The following is a 16,932-nucleotide window of genomic DNA, read 5'->3' on the forward strand; positions in this document are numbered from 1 at the left end:
ACAATCTCAGGAATAACCAACCTTGTTCTTGACTGTTTCTTGACTTTGAAATTAAAATTCCCTAGTTGCTCTATTTGGAATTTATCTAAATTAAATCTCTCAGAGTGTTTCTTGCACTTATTCCTATAATTCTTACATTTATTTTCCTGCATCCAGCAGTCTATAATGCAGTTTGTCACGACAATTTAGTTAACATTCACCCTATTTATTCCACTGAGTAGTAACTGGGTATTACTTTCCACATTCACATTACAAGTACCACCCAACAGGGACATGTGACATGCATGCTGACCATGTAAGTAATAGTTGCATAAATAATAATAATGCTGTAAGTTGCATAAGTCGGGGTGGCCAATGGTAGCTCTCCAGATGTTTTTTGCCTACAACTCCCATCAGCCCCAGCCATTGGCCATGCTAGCTGGGTCTGATGGGAGTTGTAGGCAAAAAAACATCCGGAGAGCTACCGTTGGTCATCCCTGGCATAAGTAATAGTAACACTGTCTGATAGAAGAATCTCAGTTCTCTAGCAGCAAAAAAAAGAGGATTTTGTATTCCTGGAAAAAGCAAAATTTGTGCATAAGCAGCACTACCATAAATAAATAAATCTGGATTCCATGCATTAAATAAGCATACACTGTAACGCACTAGAAATGGAACGTGCAGAAAAGACCTTACAGATTAACACTTTAATTTATCTGCAAATTACTAAAGTAATTGACCCCTTCCCTTCCCCTGCTGCCAAAACTAGTTTAAATGTGAATTCTTATTTCAACTGTCATAATCTGTAAGGACAGTTTTTAAGGCATCTGAATGCTGGCACAGCATCAATTGAAACTCGAGCTTATTTGGAAGGGCACAGCAATTCTGTCCCACACCTGTGCTATGAGGGCTGGCTGGATCACAACCAATGGCACATGGCTCCCGCCACCATGGCCATTGCTTCCAAGCACATGATGCCATTGGTTGTCACCAGCACTGGTAGGATGGGCTGGTAGCAGTGACAGTTCCCTGGCTGCAGGTGGCAAGACACGGGGTGTAGGGGGAATGTGTGCACATCCCTGTCCCATCTGCTGCAGCCATTGGAGCATACGGACCCAGAGGGAATAACGAGAAGGCACAAATGGGGGAGCACAGCATTGGGATTTAGATGCATGTGGCCAAGGGGAGGCACCAGGGTCTTCCTATCTGCTTTTAACCAGGGCTTTCTTTGAGCAGGCACAGTCACCGCTGGCTGAGCACCAGAGGCTGTAGCCTAATTTGCAAATGAGTTCCTGCTGGGCTTTTTCTACAACAAAATCCTGTGTGAAACAATGGTGATAGTAGGGGGTATAGCCTAATATGCAAATGAGTTTCTGCTGAGCCTTTTCTGCAAAAACCCCCTGCCTTTAACTATAGATGAGTTCCCTGAGAAGGGGAAGAGGTGACAGTTACAGCAGAGGTAGGAATTCCCACAACTAGTGAGCAGCAGGTACATGCCGCAGTCAGCGAGGGATCAGCTTGATCAGTAGTATGGGACATCTGCAGGAACTGGGTCCTTCCAGAACATCCAGCCATTGTGATTAAGCAACGGGGGGCATGGAGGGAACTGCACATCTGCACGGATGGCTGATCCCTTCACAGTGCACCCATCTCTTACAGAGTGAGCACTCCTCTCTCTCGGGGCACTGGGCCCCAGGAAGATTGTAACTGGCCACAAACCTTCTCCGCACATGTACCAACAGCCTCTTCCATCATGGTAGTCCTGGAGGTCCAGAGGGAAGGCTATAAGCTCTGAATGGTCACAGTGCTGATTGGTTTTGCAACAGGCAGGTGACAGAGCACATTAAATGCTGCTTTGTTTTGTTCCAGCCCCCTATTTGTATCTTAAATCTAACCAGGACTGCTGGGATCCTGGCAACCCTCACAGGCCTTCATAGGGGATAACCCCATGTAACTGACCAGCACAGCTTCCAAATGTGGAATATTAGTGGGCAAGCCACTCTGTAGTAGCGGACAGTGATCCCCACACTGCCTTTGATATGGTGGCCTCCCCTAGATCTTTCCGGCCATGCAGGCCCCATGCTGGACTGCAACACCATGCAGGTGAAGGCCTATGGCCACAGGAGGCCTGGCCCCTCCACCCAACCCCCCTCAACATGTATGGCCCTCCTTTCCCTGCCAGGCAAGCACCTGATTTGCCTCCCTCCCCACGCCACTGCAGCCTGTAGCCCCCTCCAGCCTGCCACCACTGCAGCGGTGCTCCGCTTGCTCATCCCCCCCGCTTGCCATGACTAAAACTAAGCCCTGCTACTGGCTTCTTCTCACAGCTCGCGCCTGCGCGTTTTGTTAAGAGAGTCTCTTAACAAAACGTGCAAGCACGGGCTGTGAGAAGAAGCCGGCAACAGGGCTTTCGTCGCAGTGAGCCGGAGGGGGGGCGAGCGGTGCGCGGCGGCAGGGGGCAAGCAAAGCATGGGGGTAGGCAAGCAGAGCACTGTCGTGGTGGTGGCGGAGGAAGGGCGAGCGGAGTGATGCAGGAGGGGCACCTGACGAGGGCACTATTCTCACTAGAGTACACTACTGCATCTTCATCAAAATTTGTATAAACAGACATACTGGAATTCAGTATATAAAGAACCGGGGCTTTTTTTTGTAGAAAAAGCCTAGCAGGAACTGGGCCACACACCCCTGATGCCAAGCTAGCTGAAACTGCATTCCTGCAGTTTCATACTGCATACTGGAATTCAGTATATAAAGAACCAGGGCTTTTTTTTTTTGTAGAAAAAGCCCAGCAGGAACTAGGCCACACACCCCTGATGCCAAGCCAGCTGAAACTGCATCCCTGCTTTAAAAAGCACTGTAAAGAACATTGGTATACCAAGGCCGGATATCCTATGAAATCTGCTAGTTGAGTGGACCTTTTGGAGCAGGACAGCCCACTGAGCCCCCACATGTTGTGTTCCTTGGGGTGAGCAGACCCTCATGAACAACACATGGGGGTCACATATGGGTCTTGTAATGGAACAGGGGAATTGACAGAATTTGGCCACTTAAGACTGTGCCGCCACTATGGCGGCTTAGGTCGGGGGCCGCATTTGCCTCCCTGGAAGGAGGGGAGGCTAACAAGCCTTCCCGCCCATCCAGGAAACTGGCAGGGGCGGGGTGCTGGGGCTTTATTAGCCCTGGCCCCGCCCAAGCAATGCAGCTGCATTTCTGTTTTCAGCCCACCCTCCTGTCCTGCAACAGTACAGGTTTAGCTGGTCGCTAAGTTGTTGGGGCCAGGGAGGAATTTTTTCATCCCAAATGACTGGCCTGATTGTGGTGTTTTTCGCCTACCTTGTACTATATGGACTGGGAATGGATTATATTGGGTGGCATTGTTAATTTTGGTCACTTGGCTGGAGTTGGATAGGGCTATTAAGAACACTGGTGACCAACCCTGGTTTACCCCATTTGATGGGGAAAGTGGCGGGCTAAAACAGCAGCTGAGCTGTACGGCTCTCTGCAGTGAGAGCCTGCCACTCGGCGCCCTCCTCCATGTGGACTAGTTTCGCTGAAGCTGTGCACGGACAGGGAGGGCAACACAGGCCCGGCCGGCCCGGCATTAGCCAGCATGTGTGGCTCATGCCGGGGGCAGGGTGTCTCGCCCCACAGGACAGGGAAAGGTCAAGGGTTTCCCTTGGCCTGTCCTGTTAGTTCCGTTTGCCCCATGCCAGTTAAAACAAGTTAATAAAGTGGCCCTGTTTATACCCAACTATTCTTGTTTGCCTCGTTATTCCGACTGGGGGGGGTAATCTGCCCTCCCCATTCAATAATATCTATTGTTTTGAAAACACAGCCATGTACAAGCTATTTTCAAATTGTCACTACTTAATAGAACTTAGATATTCTATTTCTATGGCTTTCATTTCTCAAGTCTTACCTAAAGATACTGAAGTAATACAGCTATTTCAAGCATTTGAGTTTTGGATAAAACATCCCTATTTAACTAGTCTCTAGTTTCAGTGTTTTAAAATGAATTGTAAAGGGGTAAAGGAAAGCAATTTTTTAAAAACAATAGTTTCTTGGTAAAACAATCCATTTTAGTATTTGATAACTGTGGAAATCAGGTTCAGAAGGTACGGTACTTTAATTTAAATGACAGAACATCCAGTCAAAAGTATTCATGTGAAAAGGACTGTGAAGAATTCACTACTAGCAACAAGAGGAAGTCAAGTAAAATAAATGTACTTTATTACTAAACACTATTTTAATGAGTTGTGCCAATGTACAAAATACTAAAGATTAAAAGACAAAAGAAGTTGGGTAAATAAATGCATTTCTTACTTAACTCACTGTCCTATATGTGGGCACACGCAGCTGATAGTATGCAAATTCTAGATGGTTGAGATGCTGCTGAATATCAACAGCACAGAGTCTACAACTACAATGGAGTGATAAGAACTGTATATTGCACACCTAATTCTGGACAGAGCACACTATTTTTCTTTTTCACATATTGTTTTATATACACATTGCAATGTAGTAACCAAAATATGTTACACAGCAATAGTTTCTCTTTAATTATCTATCACATTAAGGGACTGAATATATTCAACAGAGGATTCCCATTGCATTTAACTTACTGTGCAGCGATCTTAATGAATTTTTTCACTAGTTGCACACGTTTACAAAGCTGGCTGCAGAGGAGTATTTCTGTGGCAACCCAAAGTTGAACTTCATTGCATCTTTGAAGCAAAAGGCTAAGATTCACAGTGTTTTCCTCACTGCCCTGTCTGCTGAAGGTGAAGTATATCAGCTCTTGCTGGAAGACAGTTAAACAGTAATTGGGATTGTAAAAAAATACATTATCAGTATTTAACAAATTTGAAACATAAGCATTGATACTTAATGATTTATGAACGAACCTTAAACTGTTTTAATGATTTATGAATGAACCTTAAACTGTTTAAACAAAATCAAGACTGACAATTTTTTTGAGATATTCAGCTATGAAAAATGCAAAAACAACTGTCTCTAACTTGGCCTTGATCACTTGTAACTGTGTTTCAGTCTGAAAATTATTGAATGTACTTTAGAAAGCAAAATAAAATCTGGTAGTGGCTGTTTTTTCCTTCCTCAGAATCACAAATTAACAGGTGGGATCTAATGAGTCCTTCCCTTAATGGGGAGGCCATGGCTCAGTCACAGAATATTGGCTTTGTATGTAGAATGTCCTAAGACTGCTGGCATCTTCAGTTAGACAACAGGTGATATGAAAGATCTCATCCTGAAACCTTAGAGAGTCAATGTCATTCAGATCTTGATATGTCAACGGCATGATTCAACAGAAGGTAGCTTCATGTGTTCATATGTATTTCCTCCTTCAGGTTCTCTAAATTTCTTCAGGTGATAATAATTTTTTCACATCTATTGCTTTATTTACAATCACAGATTCGCAGAGTTGGAAGGGGCCATACAGGTCATCTAGTCCAATCCCCTGTTCAATGCAGGATCAGCCTAGAGCATCTATGACAAGTGTTTGTCCAGCCACTGCTTAAAGACTGACAAGTGAAGGGGAGTTCACAACTTCCTAGCTAGCTGAGCCCACTTTTGAACAACTCTTACTGTAAAAAAGTTTTTCCTAATATCCAGCTGGTACCTTCTCACCCTTAACTTAAACCCAATACTGCAAGTCCTATCCTCTGCTACCAACAGGAACAGCTCCCTGTCCTCCTCTAATGACAGCCCTTCAATACAAAGAGCACAATCATGTCCCTGCTCAACCTCCTCTTCTCCAGACTGAACATTCCCAAGTCTCTCAGCCTTTCCTCAAAGGGCTTGGTCTCCAGGCCCCTGATCATCCTCATCACTCTCCTCTGTACTTGATCCATTCTGTCTGCCTCCTTTCTGAAGTGAGGCTTCCAAAACTGAACACAGTATTACAGGTGCAGCCTGACCAATGCAGTGTACACTGGGACTATGACATCTTGTGATTTGGATGTTGTGCCTTTTGATACACCCCAAGATCTCAGCCTTTTTTGTCGCTGCATCACACTAGCTGCTCATATTTAACTTGTGGTCCACCCATACTCCAAGATCTTGTTCACATACACACTGCTATCCAGAAGTGCATCCCCATCCAATATGCATGTTTCTCATTTTTGTTACCTAGATGTAAAACTCAGCATATACTTGATTTATACCCCACCTTTTACATCAATGGGGACCCAAAGCCACTAACATTGTTCTCTTCTCCATTTTATTGACAACCCTGTGAGATAAGTTTGCCTAAGACTGTGTGCTTGGTGGGAACTAAGATTCTTGGCTGTAGCCTACTAGTGCAGAGGTGGCCAACGGTAGCTCTCCAGATGTTTTTTTGCCTACAACTCCCATCAGCCTCAGCCAGCATGGCCAATGGCTGGGGCTGATGGGAGTTGTAGGCAAAAAACATCTGGAGAGCTACTGTTGGCCACCCCTGTACTAGTGGACTGGCTGCACATAGGCCATGGGATTCTGGGGGAAAGTTTGGTTTAAAATCAGCCACGCAAAACAAGAGCACCGATTACTGTAAGCAAGTTACACCAATACTTCTTACCTCATGAACCAAGTTGAAAAGACTCCAGTCAAAAGATGTTAATTCCAAAGCAAGGTCCCAAGTGTTAATCCCCAGAATTCTCACTGATCTTTGCTGAGCTTCATCATTTTCAGCAAAAGGGTTCTAAAACAATACATGGATAGCAGGAATTTGAGCATGCATACATTAATTTGAGCATGCATACATTAATTGAAAAGTCATTTTTATTTATACATAAAAAGTCATATTTATTCAGTACATCAACAATGCATTCCTAACCAGAGCTGTATCCTTATCCTTAACTCACTTATCCTTAACTCACTGACTTCAATGATTTAAAAGAGTGTAACTCTTGTTAGGACTGCATTGCTACTTCCCCTAAAGTGTGCAGAAAAATATAGGACCCTAAGACTGAAACAGCTTTCAGTATTAAGATCAATGCCCTCTTACCATATTAAAGTAAAGGTAGTCCCCTGTGCAAGCAACAGTCGTTTCCAACTCTGGGGTGACGTCGCATCACGACGTTTTCACGGCAGATTTTTACGGGGTGGTTGGCCATTGCCTTCCCCAATCATCTACGCTTTCCCCCAGCAAGCTGGGTACTCAATTTTACCGACCTCAGAAGGATGGAAGGCTGAGTCAACCTTGAGCCGGCTATCTGAACCCAGCTTCTGCTGGGATCAAACTCAGGTTGTGATCAGAGAGTTCAGGCTGCAGTACTGCAGCTTTACCACTGTGCGCCACAGGGCTCCTCTTACTGTATTAGACATCCTCATATCTCTAAGAATTAACTGGGATGGGGGTGGGGAAGAGAAGAACATATCATTAAGGAAATAGATATGTTAAACCCAAAATTCTAAAAGAAGTTTAGCTTATGGTCTCAATTCAGGAAACAAGTCTTCAACTACTGAAAACTACTATAGAAGCAAGTTCACTAGATTTATAGAACCTATGTTCAAGATGCCTCTATCCAGAATAACGTATAGATTATATAAAACTGTCACTTCCATGATTTAGAAAACATACTTGACAAGCAACAAATTGTGAACCCAAATACATAAAAATTGTATTCGCGTAATCAAACATAGCCTTACATCACTTTTGTTAACTGAAAAAAAAGCTGTCTATTTGCTTGATTTTGACAAAGATTTTAAGAACTCTGGATAACTGAGGGTAATCTGTTATATAGGTGAACTATTCAAATAAAGTAATCTTAAACTCCAATCCAATGCACCAGAAGTAAATCCCAATGATTTCACTGAATTTACTCCTAGGTTATTGTGCACAGGACTGAAGCCTTATTGAGATATCCCATCATTTAAGGCCAAAAATGCTACTGCATATTGTGAGAATGTAGCCAGTTTCCCCCACAGTGTATTAGAAAACCTCAGCCTTCAAAATGTCTTAAAGGAATCAGGCACACATTCTTACCAGAGTATCTGTTAGATCTTTTCTGAAAACAAACATTCGAGCAGAAGATTCAAGGGCCTTTGTGATCGCCATGTCATTTCGTTGTAATTCATGCTTTTCTTTATTAGAAGTGAAAGGAGAGGAAACATAAATACAATACTTTGACTTTTAACCTATTAAAAACAAATACACTTTATTTTATTCATTTATACCCTATCTCCCAAGTGGTTTACATCATTTTCTCTATTTTATCCTCACAAGAACAACTCTATGAGGTAGGTCAGCTGAGAGTGTGTGACTGACCCAAGGTCTCCCAGCGAGCTTCCATGACATAAATGAGTATTTGAACTTGGAGCCTTCCAGAAACTAGTCATACATTCCTAATCACTATACCACACTGCCTCTTTATCTACAATTAGAAATAAGGCCCATTGTGAAGAAAAATACAATGGCCTCTAGAAAGAAGCTCTGGGAGAATGCTCCCACCACCCTTACTGTCTTCCCACCTACCAAGTGAAGGCATTCATTCCCCCCCCATCTCAAGGGGAGCTGATCTCTGCCATCTAGAGAGCAGCTGTAATTCTGAGTGTTCTCCAGCTATCACTTGGAGATTGGCAAGAAGTTAACCAGGTGAAAATGGCTGGTTTGGAGGAGGAATGTATGGCATTGTACCTGTTTGAGGTATCACCCCTCCTCAAACCCCACCCTCTCCAGGCCCCACTCCTTTAATCTCCAGGAATTTTTGGACCTGAAGCTGGCAACCCTATTTTCTTCCTTTTACTTGCCCCTCTGACTTCAGCTTTCCATCATCTCCCCCCTCCCTGCAGCCTTACATAGGAAAAGGACAGTCTTTTGCCATGGGTTGGGGGTGGGGAGAAACAAATCAGCTTACATCATTCTCCTTTCCACCCTGTGACCTGCACAACAATTCTATTGAGGTACATGAGGCTGAAAGTCTGTAACTGGTCTGAAATCACCCTGTCAGCTTCCACAGCAAGAACCTGGGTCTAGCAGACCCTACTCTGAAGCCCTAACTCTTATGCCCTCCTCAAATTCCACCACAGAATCTCCAGGAATTTCCCATCAATCTGGAACTGTCTGCCATAGTTAGGATTGGCCCCAATGAGTTCTCTTCAGAGGCCTTTAGTGATACCTTGTTGGTCTTAAGCACAGGACTTCAATCTGTGTCTGTCTCTCGCTTTCCCTCCCTATCTCTCTCTCTGTATCTGGCCTGCTAGTACAGGACACCATTTTTCCCCTGTATCTGTTTCCCTTCAAGAGGAGGATAAGGAGGAGTTCTCAGCTAATCAAGGGAGTCCTCAGTCAATTGAGAGAAAGCCTTCCCTCCTCCTCCATCCCTCAGCCAGTCGAGGAAAGGCTTTCTTTTTCTCCTCTGTGAAGCAGTGTGACAGGTGGCTTAACCAATGAGAGAGTAGGGAGAATCATAAACTGCCAGAACCAAGGTTAGTTGTCTTTGACTGACAGAAGCAGCTTGGCTAGCTAGCAACAGTCACTCGGGTGGGAGAGAGGAGTAGAGTCAACCAATGAGTTCTCTCTCAAAGGTCAAAATAGGACTTGAAAGGGTCTCCCCCACTCCCTTTTACTGAGAGAACCAAGCTTGGTTGCTTTTTACTGAGAGAATCAATGTTAGTTGCCTAGCAGCAGCCACTGTCTAGCAGTTTCTCCAGAGGGCAAATCTTTGTCTGTCCTGGGGCCAGCAGTGGGTGGTGGAGAGCAGAGCCAGCCAATGCAATGAAAGAACAGTTGATTGATGGTTTGATGGGCCAAAGAATGATGCACCACAGTCCCAACCAATGAGGGAGCTCGGATTTGCCAAGATCAGTCTTATCTTGCTCATCTGTGCCACCCTCTGTCTCCTAGTGCTAGCTGCTGTGGTGCAAATGCAGGCTGGCAGTGCAATAGCTACTACAGCATCACTTGTGAAGCAAAAAAGTTGAGCACTGAGGTCTAGATGTGTTGTATTTGCTTTTACAACCCCACTAACCATCCACACAAGTTTTGCCTTCTCAAATTGTTTTAGGAAGACAAGGCTGTTTCCAAAGTCTATCCCATCTACAAATGCTCTCTGTGAAGCAACCTGTAGAGCTGGGACAATAGAGACACAGACTCATGTTGCACTGCCACATGGGGCGGGACACTGACCTAGCACTAAAGGAATTGCAGAGTTATCCTCAGCAAGGTACACAGGATCCAGTTCCATGTGTGCAAAAAACATGCAAGTTAGGGTTACAATATACCAGGTATACCTCCTGCACACATCTCATTAAAACAAATGACTCAGATCTTGTTCTATTTCTCTACTTCAGATATAGTCAAATCCATTCTCTGTAGACTGTCGGTGGATCCCATCATGTCTATGTCTAACTCATTTTATTTTGCATCTTCTTCTTATAACCTTATAAAGATGGGAACAGTTTTCCAGACACCCCAAATCTTCAGTAAATATATATTGAGGTTAGATAGGTCAAACTGATCAACCACAGTGGCCTACAAACTGTGTATTTTTATTTCAAATGGGACATGATCAGTCTGATTTCTTCAGAACAAGAGATGAAAAAAACTGTAGATGAGAGCTCCTGAATCTTCCATACAAGAAGTTAGGAAGGAGATGATCTACATCAGCAGGCAGATGAGAGAGACAGAGATCATGATGCCGTCTCCTTTGTGATGCATTTGGAGGGGGAACGCCATATAAGGGACATTATGTATCCCACCCCTTCTTTTTTGATCACCAGCAAGGGAAACAAATGACAGCAGGAATAACAGAGCAGGGGCACATGTGGTCAAAAAAGCATGTGGGGGGCATTTACTGGAGGGCTAATACATTTTCACATTTATCCCCCTCCCAGCAGACCCTTCTTTTGTACCTATTCTGCAGCCAGCTCCTTTCTTCTCTGTATCCAACAAACCCTGTGATAAGCAGTAGTGGTTTAGCTTTCCCTGTCCAATACCCCCTTTTATTTAATCTATGGGTATTAGCAAGCTTTTCATATAGTTTCCAATCTAAAGGAAGGCCATGGTATTACTTTGAATTGAGCCAGTAGTTTCAATGTACGTGGAGGGGGCTGTGGTTGTGCTACAGCATCTGCTCATAGATAACATTGTTTTTAAATAAATCAGTTTCCAATTTCCTCCTTTTTCCTTTCCAAATGCAAAGGAGGGAGGTTCATTTAACAAAGTCCCTTCCCTTTAAAGGTACTTCAAGCACCCTTTCAGGCTACTTTAAAGTGTGAACTGAGCCATCTATCTGTAGTGGCAAACCTTGTAAGATGTTTCTGTACAGGACAAGTCCTTTGCAATCCAGACCTGATGTGGAAATGTATTATCCAACAGTACCAAAGAATTAGCAGTTGTCATGGAAACTCTGCTCTGCTAAGCAGCTCTTATTGTGCTATGGTCATCCAGCTGCAGGCCCATAGGAAAACAGCCCTATCCTTACATTAGAAAATGTCATCCCTCTCTTTAGAGATAAGATGTAGTGGAAAAAACCTGGGGACACTGATAGTTGAAAATAATTTACCCCCAGAGAATGAAACAGCCACCAAAGCCAGATCTTCCTGTGAATGCTGGAGCTTTTCTGCCACAATTTTCACAATCTCCTGAGCTGAAGTGGATACTTTAGTTTTTACACTGACATAAGAATGTTCTGTTATATACACACGGCAAAAAACTGCAAAGAAAGAGAAAGAGAGGGTAATTTCATTAATAGAAGTGGTAATTTTTTTAAAAAATGAAAGAATCCTGGCAGTTTTAAAGATAGCAGTGCTTTGCTTGACATCTGGTTTGACACTTATGCCTTGACAACAGAAGCTACTCCTACTAACTTACCAGCACACTTTCCCCTTTCTGGAAAAAGACAGGGTTAAAACAAAAACACAGTACAGAATAAAACGGTAGTGTGTATGTCAGGTGGGTAATACTAACTATCACTCTTCAAAGTTAACTGTGAAGCACCTAACCTATAATGTGTGCCAGCATAGTTTAGTGGTTACAGAGTTGGGCAAGGGTTAAGATGGCTGTGGTTCAAATTTCACAATGGAGCTGATTGGGTAATCTTGGGCCTATCATCCTCCCTGTCTCCTACTGTTGTTGAGAGAATAATATGGAGAAAAACCAAAACATGTATTCTGCTGTGAGCAAGAAGATGGAATGTTGAGATATAAAAATGAGTATTGCCTTGCCTGGAATTTTCAGCAGCTCCCATGTTCTCTGAAGGTGCTTAAAGGGGACACCATAACTGTGAAGGAGCCAACAGAAAACCTCTTCAGCTGAAGGAACATGCCAGTGACACTAGAAGAGACTGTCAGGAACTAAGTCAGTGGTCCTCAACATGGTCCAAGGACGCCACCATGTCCGATATAATGGTTCCTAAATTCCCTTTTTTCTTTTTCTTTGGCTGGACAGTTTCTTTTCTTGTTCTTTGTTTTGCTGCCTGTCCCACCCAGTTTTTTAAAATTAAATAGATATATACTGACCAAGTCTAGGGATCTGAAAGACCAACTAAAACCCTTCTTTTGTCTTTCTCTGATGATGGCCTATGGAAGGCTGATGGTAATTCAAACCTACAAATTGCTTTATTTCACTTTTAAGGCAAAATGGTCAGGTAGATAACAGGTTTAAGACTTCGAAGATACAACAGGCAACAGGATCTTGTATAAATATAAATAATAGTTTGTCACAATCAAGTAGCTGTTTGAATATACACACAGGTGTTTAAAACTGGAGAGAGATCCTTTGGCAATCATTGCTAAAATAAACAAGCATAAGCTTCCTCATCTCAAAAACGCTTTAAGTTTTTGAAGGCAGGAACATTCACATAAGTTCCAATTTTCCTTCTTAACCACTTGCTAGGAAATCATACACAACCTTTACTAGGAGCTATTTCCCTCAAGGAAGGGCTATTCATCCCACTTCCCTAATTCAGGATCCTCACTTTGCTTAATGCTCCTTTACTGTTCACACTCCACTCTCAATTGTCATTCTTAACTGTAGAATTCCATTTGAATCTCCAGGCACTCCGGGTTCTCAGACTGGGGTCAAGCATTAACCATTTACTGTCCATAACATCCAACAACGCCTTTTCTGGTGCCCAGCAAGTGTTTTTAGAAAGTTGGCATGGCCACGTGCAACTTTTTCCCAGCAGGGCTTATGACAGGCTCTGAGAATTTTAAAATGTTGCTTCAGCAGCAGCTGCTGCCACCACATCACAAAAATCTTCACTGTGGGACTGAGGGAAGCTGCAACAGCCATTGTATGACAGGCTTGGCCTCATGTGGCAGCCATTTTGGTGGCTGCATCTACCACACTGTGATAGAATTCCAAAGATGTGTGCAGACTTTAGAAAGTTTGGTGCCCCCAATCTAAGTCAAACATGAAACCAGTGATCGTGCCTTTATTCATGATACACCAAGATAGATTAAGATGGGTAGCCATGTTAGTCTGTCCATAGCAGCAGAAAAGAACAAGAGACCAGTAGCACCTTAAAAGACTAATAAAATTTGTGTCAGGGTATGAGAAGAAGTGAGCAGTCACTCACAAAAGCTTATACCCTGCCACTGATTTAAGCATGATGTTACAAATGATCATACTCTGTGTTGAAGCTTTAGCCTAAATACAATAAACCAGATTCAAATTATCTGGTCAGGGAACAAGTTACTACTTTATCCTAATGTACTTCACAGGGCTATTTCAATGGTAAAATAAAAATCCCATATAAATCACATTGAGCTACTTTGAGGAAGGACAGTACATAAATGTGATAAATCAAATATTATCACTTTTTTTGTTTTGGAAGAGTTAAATCAGCAATTTAATACCTCTTCAGATCTCAAGACAATGTAGGAGGGGTGTCGAACTCATTTGCTATGAAGGCTGGATCTGACATAAATGGGCCATGTGTGTTATAAAATGTAACACCAGGTAGTGTGCAATGCCAGGTCCATAAACAATAAAACCTCAGTCCTGCAGGATTTTTTTATCAGGCAGGATATGGACCTGGCTTGCGTGACGGAGACCTGGGTGCGGGATGGGGAGACAGTTGCTCTCTCCCAAGTAGCTCTGCCTGGGTTCTCCGTCCTTCACCAGGATCGGACTAGCAGGTGGGGGGGAGGGGTGGCCTTTTTCATACAGGAGGATTGCTCCTTCAGGGTGCTTCCACCGCCAAAGATCGGGGGAGTGGAGTGTGTGGGCCTGGTGTGGGACGTTGGGGAGAGTTTGGCAATCTGGCTGCTGTACCGTCTGCCTAAAGCACCGGCCAGTGCCTTACTGTCCCTGATGGAGGCTGTAGCAGGCTGGGCATTGGAGCATCCTCGACATAGTCCTGGGTGACTTCAACATCCATGCCGAGGATGCAGCTTCCACTCAGGCGACGGACCTAGTGCTTTCCATGGCAGCACTAGGACTCTCCCAATATATAACAGCGCCCACGCATCGGGCTGGGCACGCACTAGACCTGATCTTTGCGGCAGGAGTTGTAGTGGATCAGATTTCTGCCGAGGCAATGCCATGGTCTGACCACCAGGCCTTGAGGGCTTGTGTGGACATGCCACCCCTTTCCCGTTTAGGCGGTGAGCAAGTTTTAGCTCTCCCGCGTAGCCAGATGGACCCCTTGCAGCTTCAAATGGCCATGCGGGATCCCTGGCCCTCTGGCAACTCGCTGGATGAGCTAGTGGAGTATAATAAGCAGCTCTCCACAGCCATCAACGAGATCGCTCCCCGACGTCCTCTTCATCCTCGTACACGATCCGCTCCATGGTATACCATGGAGTTGTGATCAATGAAACAGCGATTAAGACTAGAGAGACGATGGCGACATACTTGCGATGAAGCTACGAGAACATCCTATAGGTCATTTATGCGGACCTATGAGATGGAAGTTCAGGCTGCAAAAAAGACTTATTTTGCATTCAGAATTGCATCTGCGACCTCACGCCCAAGCACAATTGTTTAGCATAGTTCGGTCATTAACAACTCTATCACAGAGTAAACAAAATATTAGAGAATTGGAAATAGGCTGTGAGTTTTTTTGCAGATAAGTCTCGTCGCTCCGACGCAACCTTCCCACCATAGTTGATACAGTGAAAGAACTTGGGGCACCGAGCGCGTCTTCTGTTCCAATTCTGGACTCCTTCAATCCACTCAGCCTGGAGGAAGTCGACAGGATCCTTTTGGCTGTACGCCCTACGACTTGTAGGTTGGATCCGTGCCCGTCCTGGCTTATAAAAGCTTGCCATACGTGGCTACATGAACCACTACAAGGTATTGTCAACAGATTCCTGGTAGAAGGGATCTTTCCCACACCTCTTAAAGAGGCAGTGGTCTGTCCCCTCTTAAAAAAACCATTTGCAGATCCGGGCGTATTGGCAAATTATCAGCCAGTATCAAACCTTCCCTTTTTGGGTAAGGTTATAGAGCGGGTGGTGGCAACTCAGCTACAGGGATTCCTGGAGGACATTTCCTCACTGGATCCATTCCAGTCTGGCTTTCGAGCAGGTCACGGGACGGAGACGGTTCTGGTCGCTCTCATAGATGACCTCATGCGACATCTGGATCAGGGCGGCTCAGCAGTGCTGTTGCTATTAGACCTGTCAGCTTCTTTTGATACGGTTGACCATCAGCTACTGACTAGCCGCCTTGCCGATGTGGGGATTCAGGGGTCCGCCTTACAGTGGTTGACCTCCTTTCTCCAAGATCAGGGACAAAGGGTGGTGATAGGGGAGGAAGCATCCCAGAGGCGCTCTCTCAGTTGTGGGGTGCCACAGGGAGCGGTCTTATCCCTGATGCTATTTAACATCTATATGCGCCCCCTTGCCCAGATTGTCAGGAGGTATGGACTGGGTTGTCATCAATATGCAGATGACACCCAGCTCTATCTATTGATGGGGGGCCAGTCATAAGAACATAAGAGAAGCCATGTTAGATCAGGCCAATGGCCCATCCAGTCCAACACTCTGTGTCACACTGTGGCTAATAGCCACTGATGGACCTCTGCTCCATATTTTTATCTAAACCCCAACTGGCTTAAACTTTTGTGATATTTTGTTTAAAATAGGAAGGTGGGGGAATACGTGGGATTTGGCAATGCAATTTTAAAAATAAAATATCAATAAAAAGCACAAGGATCACAGCAGAAACTAAAAAATATAAGCTAAAAATATACTCCGAGTCTAGGAAAACATGAAATGGCTGAGCATTGCAAGTTTCTCCCACTGTCCCCCAAATCAACTGTAATATGGGCACTACATAATAAAATCTGTGGCAAAGCTAGAGTTTGACATTGCATATTTGATTCCAACAATGAATACAAATATGACATTACTACTTCCACTATGCTTGTAGTGCATCATATCACAGAGATTGCTATCCAAGGAGCGTAAACTCTCCCAGGGACGTATCAGAGAAGTTAGTCTCACAGATACATTGGTCCCTGATTGCTCAAGGCCTTAAAGTTCAACACCAAACTCTTGAACTTGACTTAGTACTCCACTGGAAGCCAGTGATGCCACCACAGCACAGGTCCTATCAGGACTCACGTCGCTACATTTTGGATCAGCTGGAGCTTCCAGGTCAGTCTCAAGGGCAGGCCAGCATAAAGCAAGTACAGTAGTCTACAGTAGTCCTGGAGGTGACTGTTGTATGGATTACCGTAGGTCAGGGCGTAACATGAAAGGGACCAATTGCCAAGCCTGGCGCAGATTAAAAAAGCCTCCAGCCTGGCAATATGCCTGACTTGGGCCTCCATAGTCAAGGAGGTGTCCAAGATCACATCCAAACTCTTGACGGACTGCACCAGTGTCAACAGCACCCTGTCAGGAGTGGGAATTTTATGTCCTAACCCTGTAGTCCCCCTTTAGTCACAGAACATCCATCTTAGTTGGCTTCAATCTCAGCCTGCTCTTTTTTAACCACCCCACCACACCCTCCAAACCTGCGGTCAGATTTTGTGAGGCAGCATCCAGGTCCAATAAGAG

General features: G+C 44.3%; 1 protein-coding gene across 1 annotated transcript in view; it reads right to left on the reverse strand.

The window, feature by feature from the left end:
- RAPGEF5 (Rap guanine nucleotide exchange factor 5) overlaps positions 1 to 16,932 on the reverse strand; it is a 193,273-nt gene that overhangs the window by 18,434 nt on the left and 157,907 nt on the right. Inside the window, exons 17-20 of the mRNA XM_060248650.1 lie at positions 11,484 to 11,633; positions 7,964 to 8,061; positions 6,554 to 6,676; positions 4,602 to 4,780 (exon numbers count right to left, since the gene is read on the reverse strand). Coding sequence (XP_060104633.1) covers positions 4,602 to 4,780; positions 6,554 to 6,676; positions 7,964 to 8,061; positions 11,484 to 11,633 — 550 coding nt within the window. The remainder of the gene's footprint in view (positions 1 to 4,601; positions 4,781 to 6,553; positions 6,677 to 7,963; positions 8,062 to 11,483; positions 11,634 to 16,932) is intronic.

This window comes from Heteronotia binoei, chromosome 10 (genome assembly GCF_032191835.1).
Source record: "Heteronotia binoei isolate CCM8104 ecotype False Entrance Well chromosome 10, APGP_CSIRO_Hbin_v1, whole genome shotgun sequence".
Classification (NCBI taxonomy): Eukaryota; Metazoa; Chordata; class Lepidosauria; order Squamata; family Gekkonidae; genus Heteronotia; species Heteronotia binoei.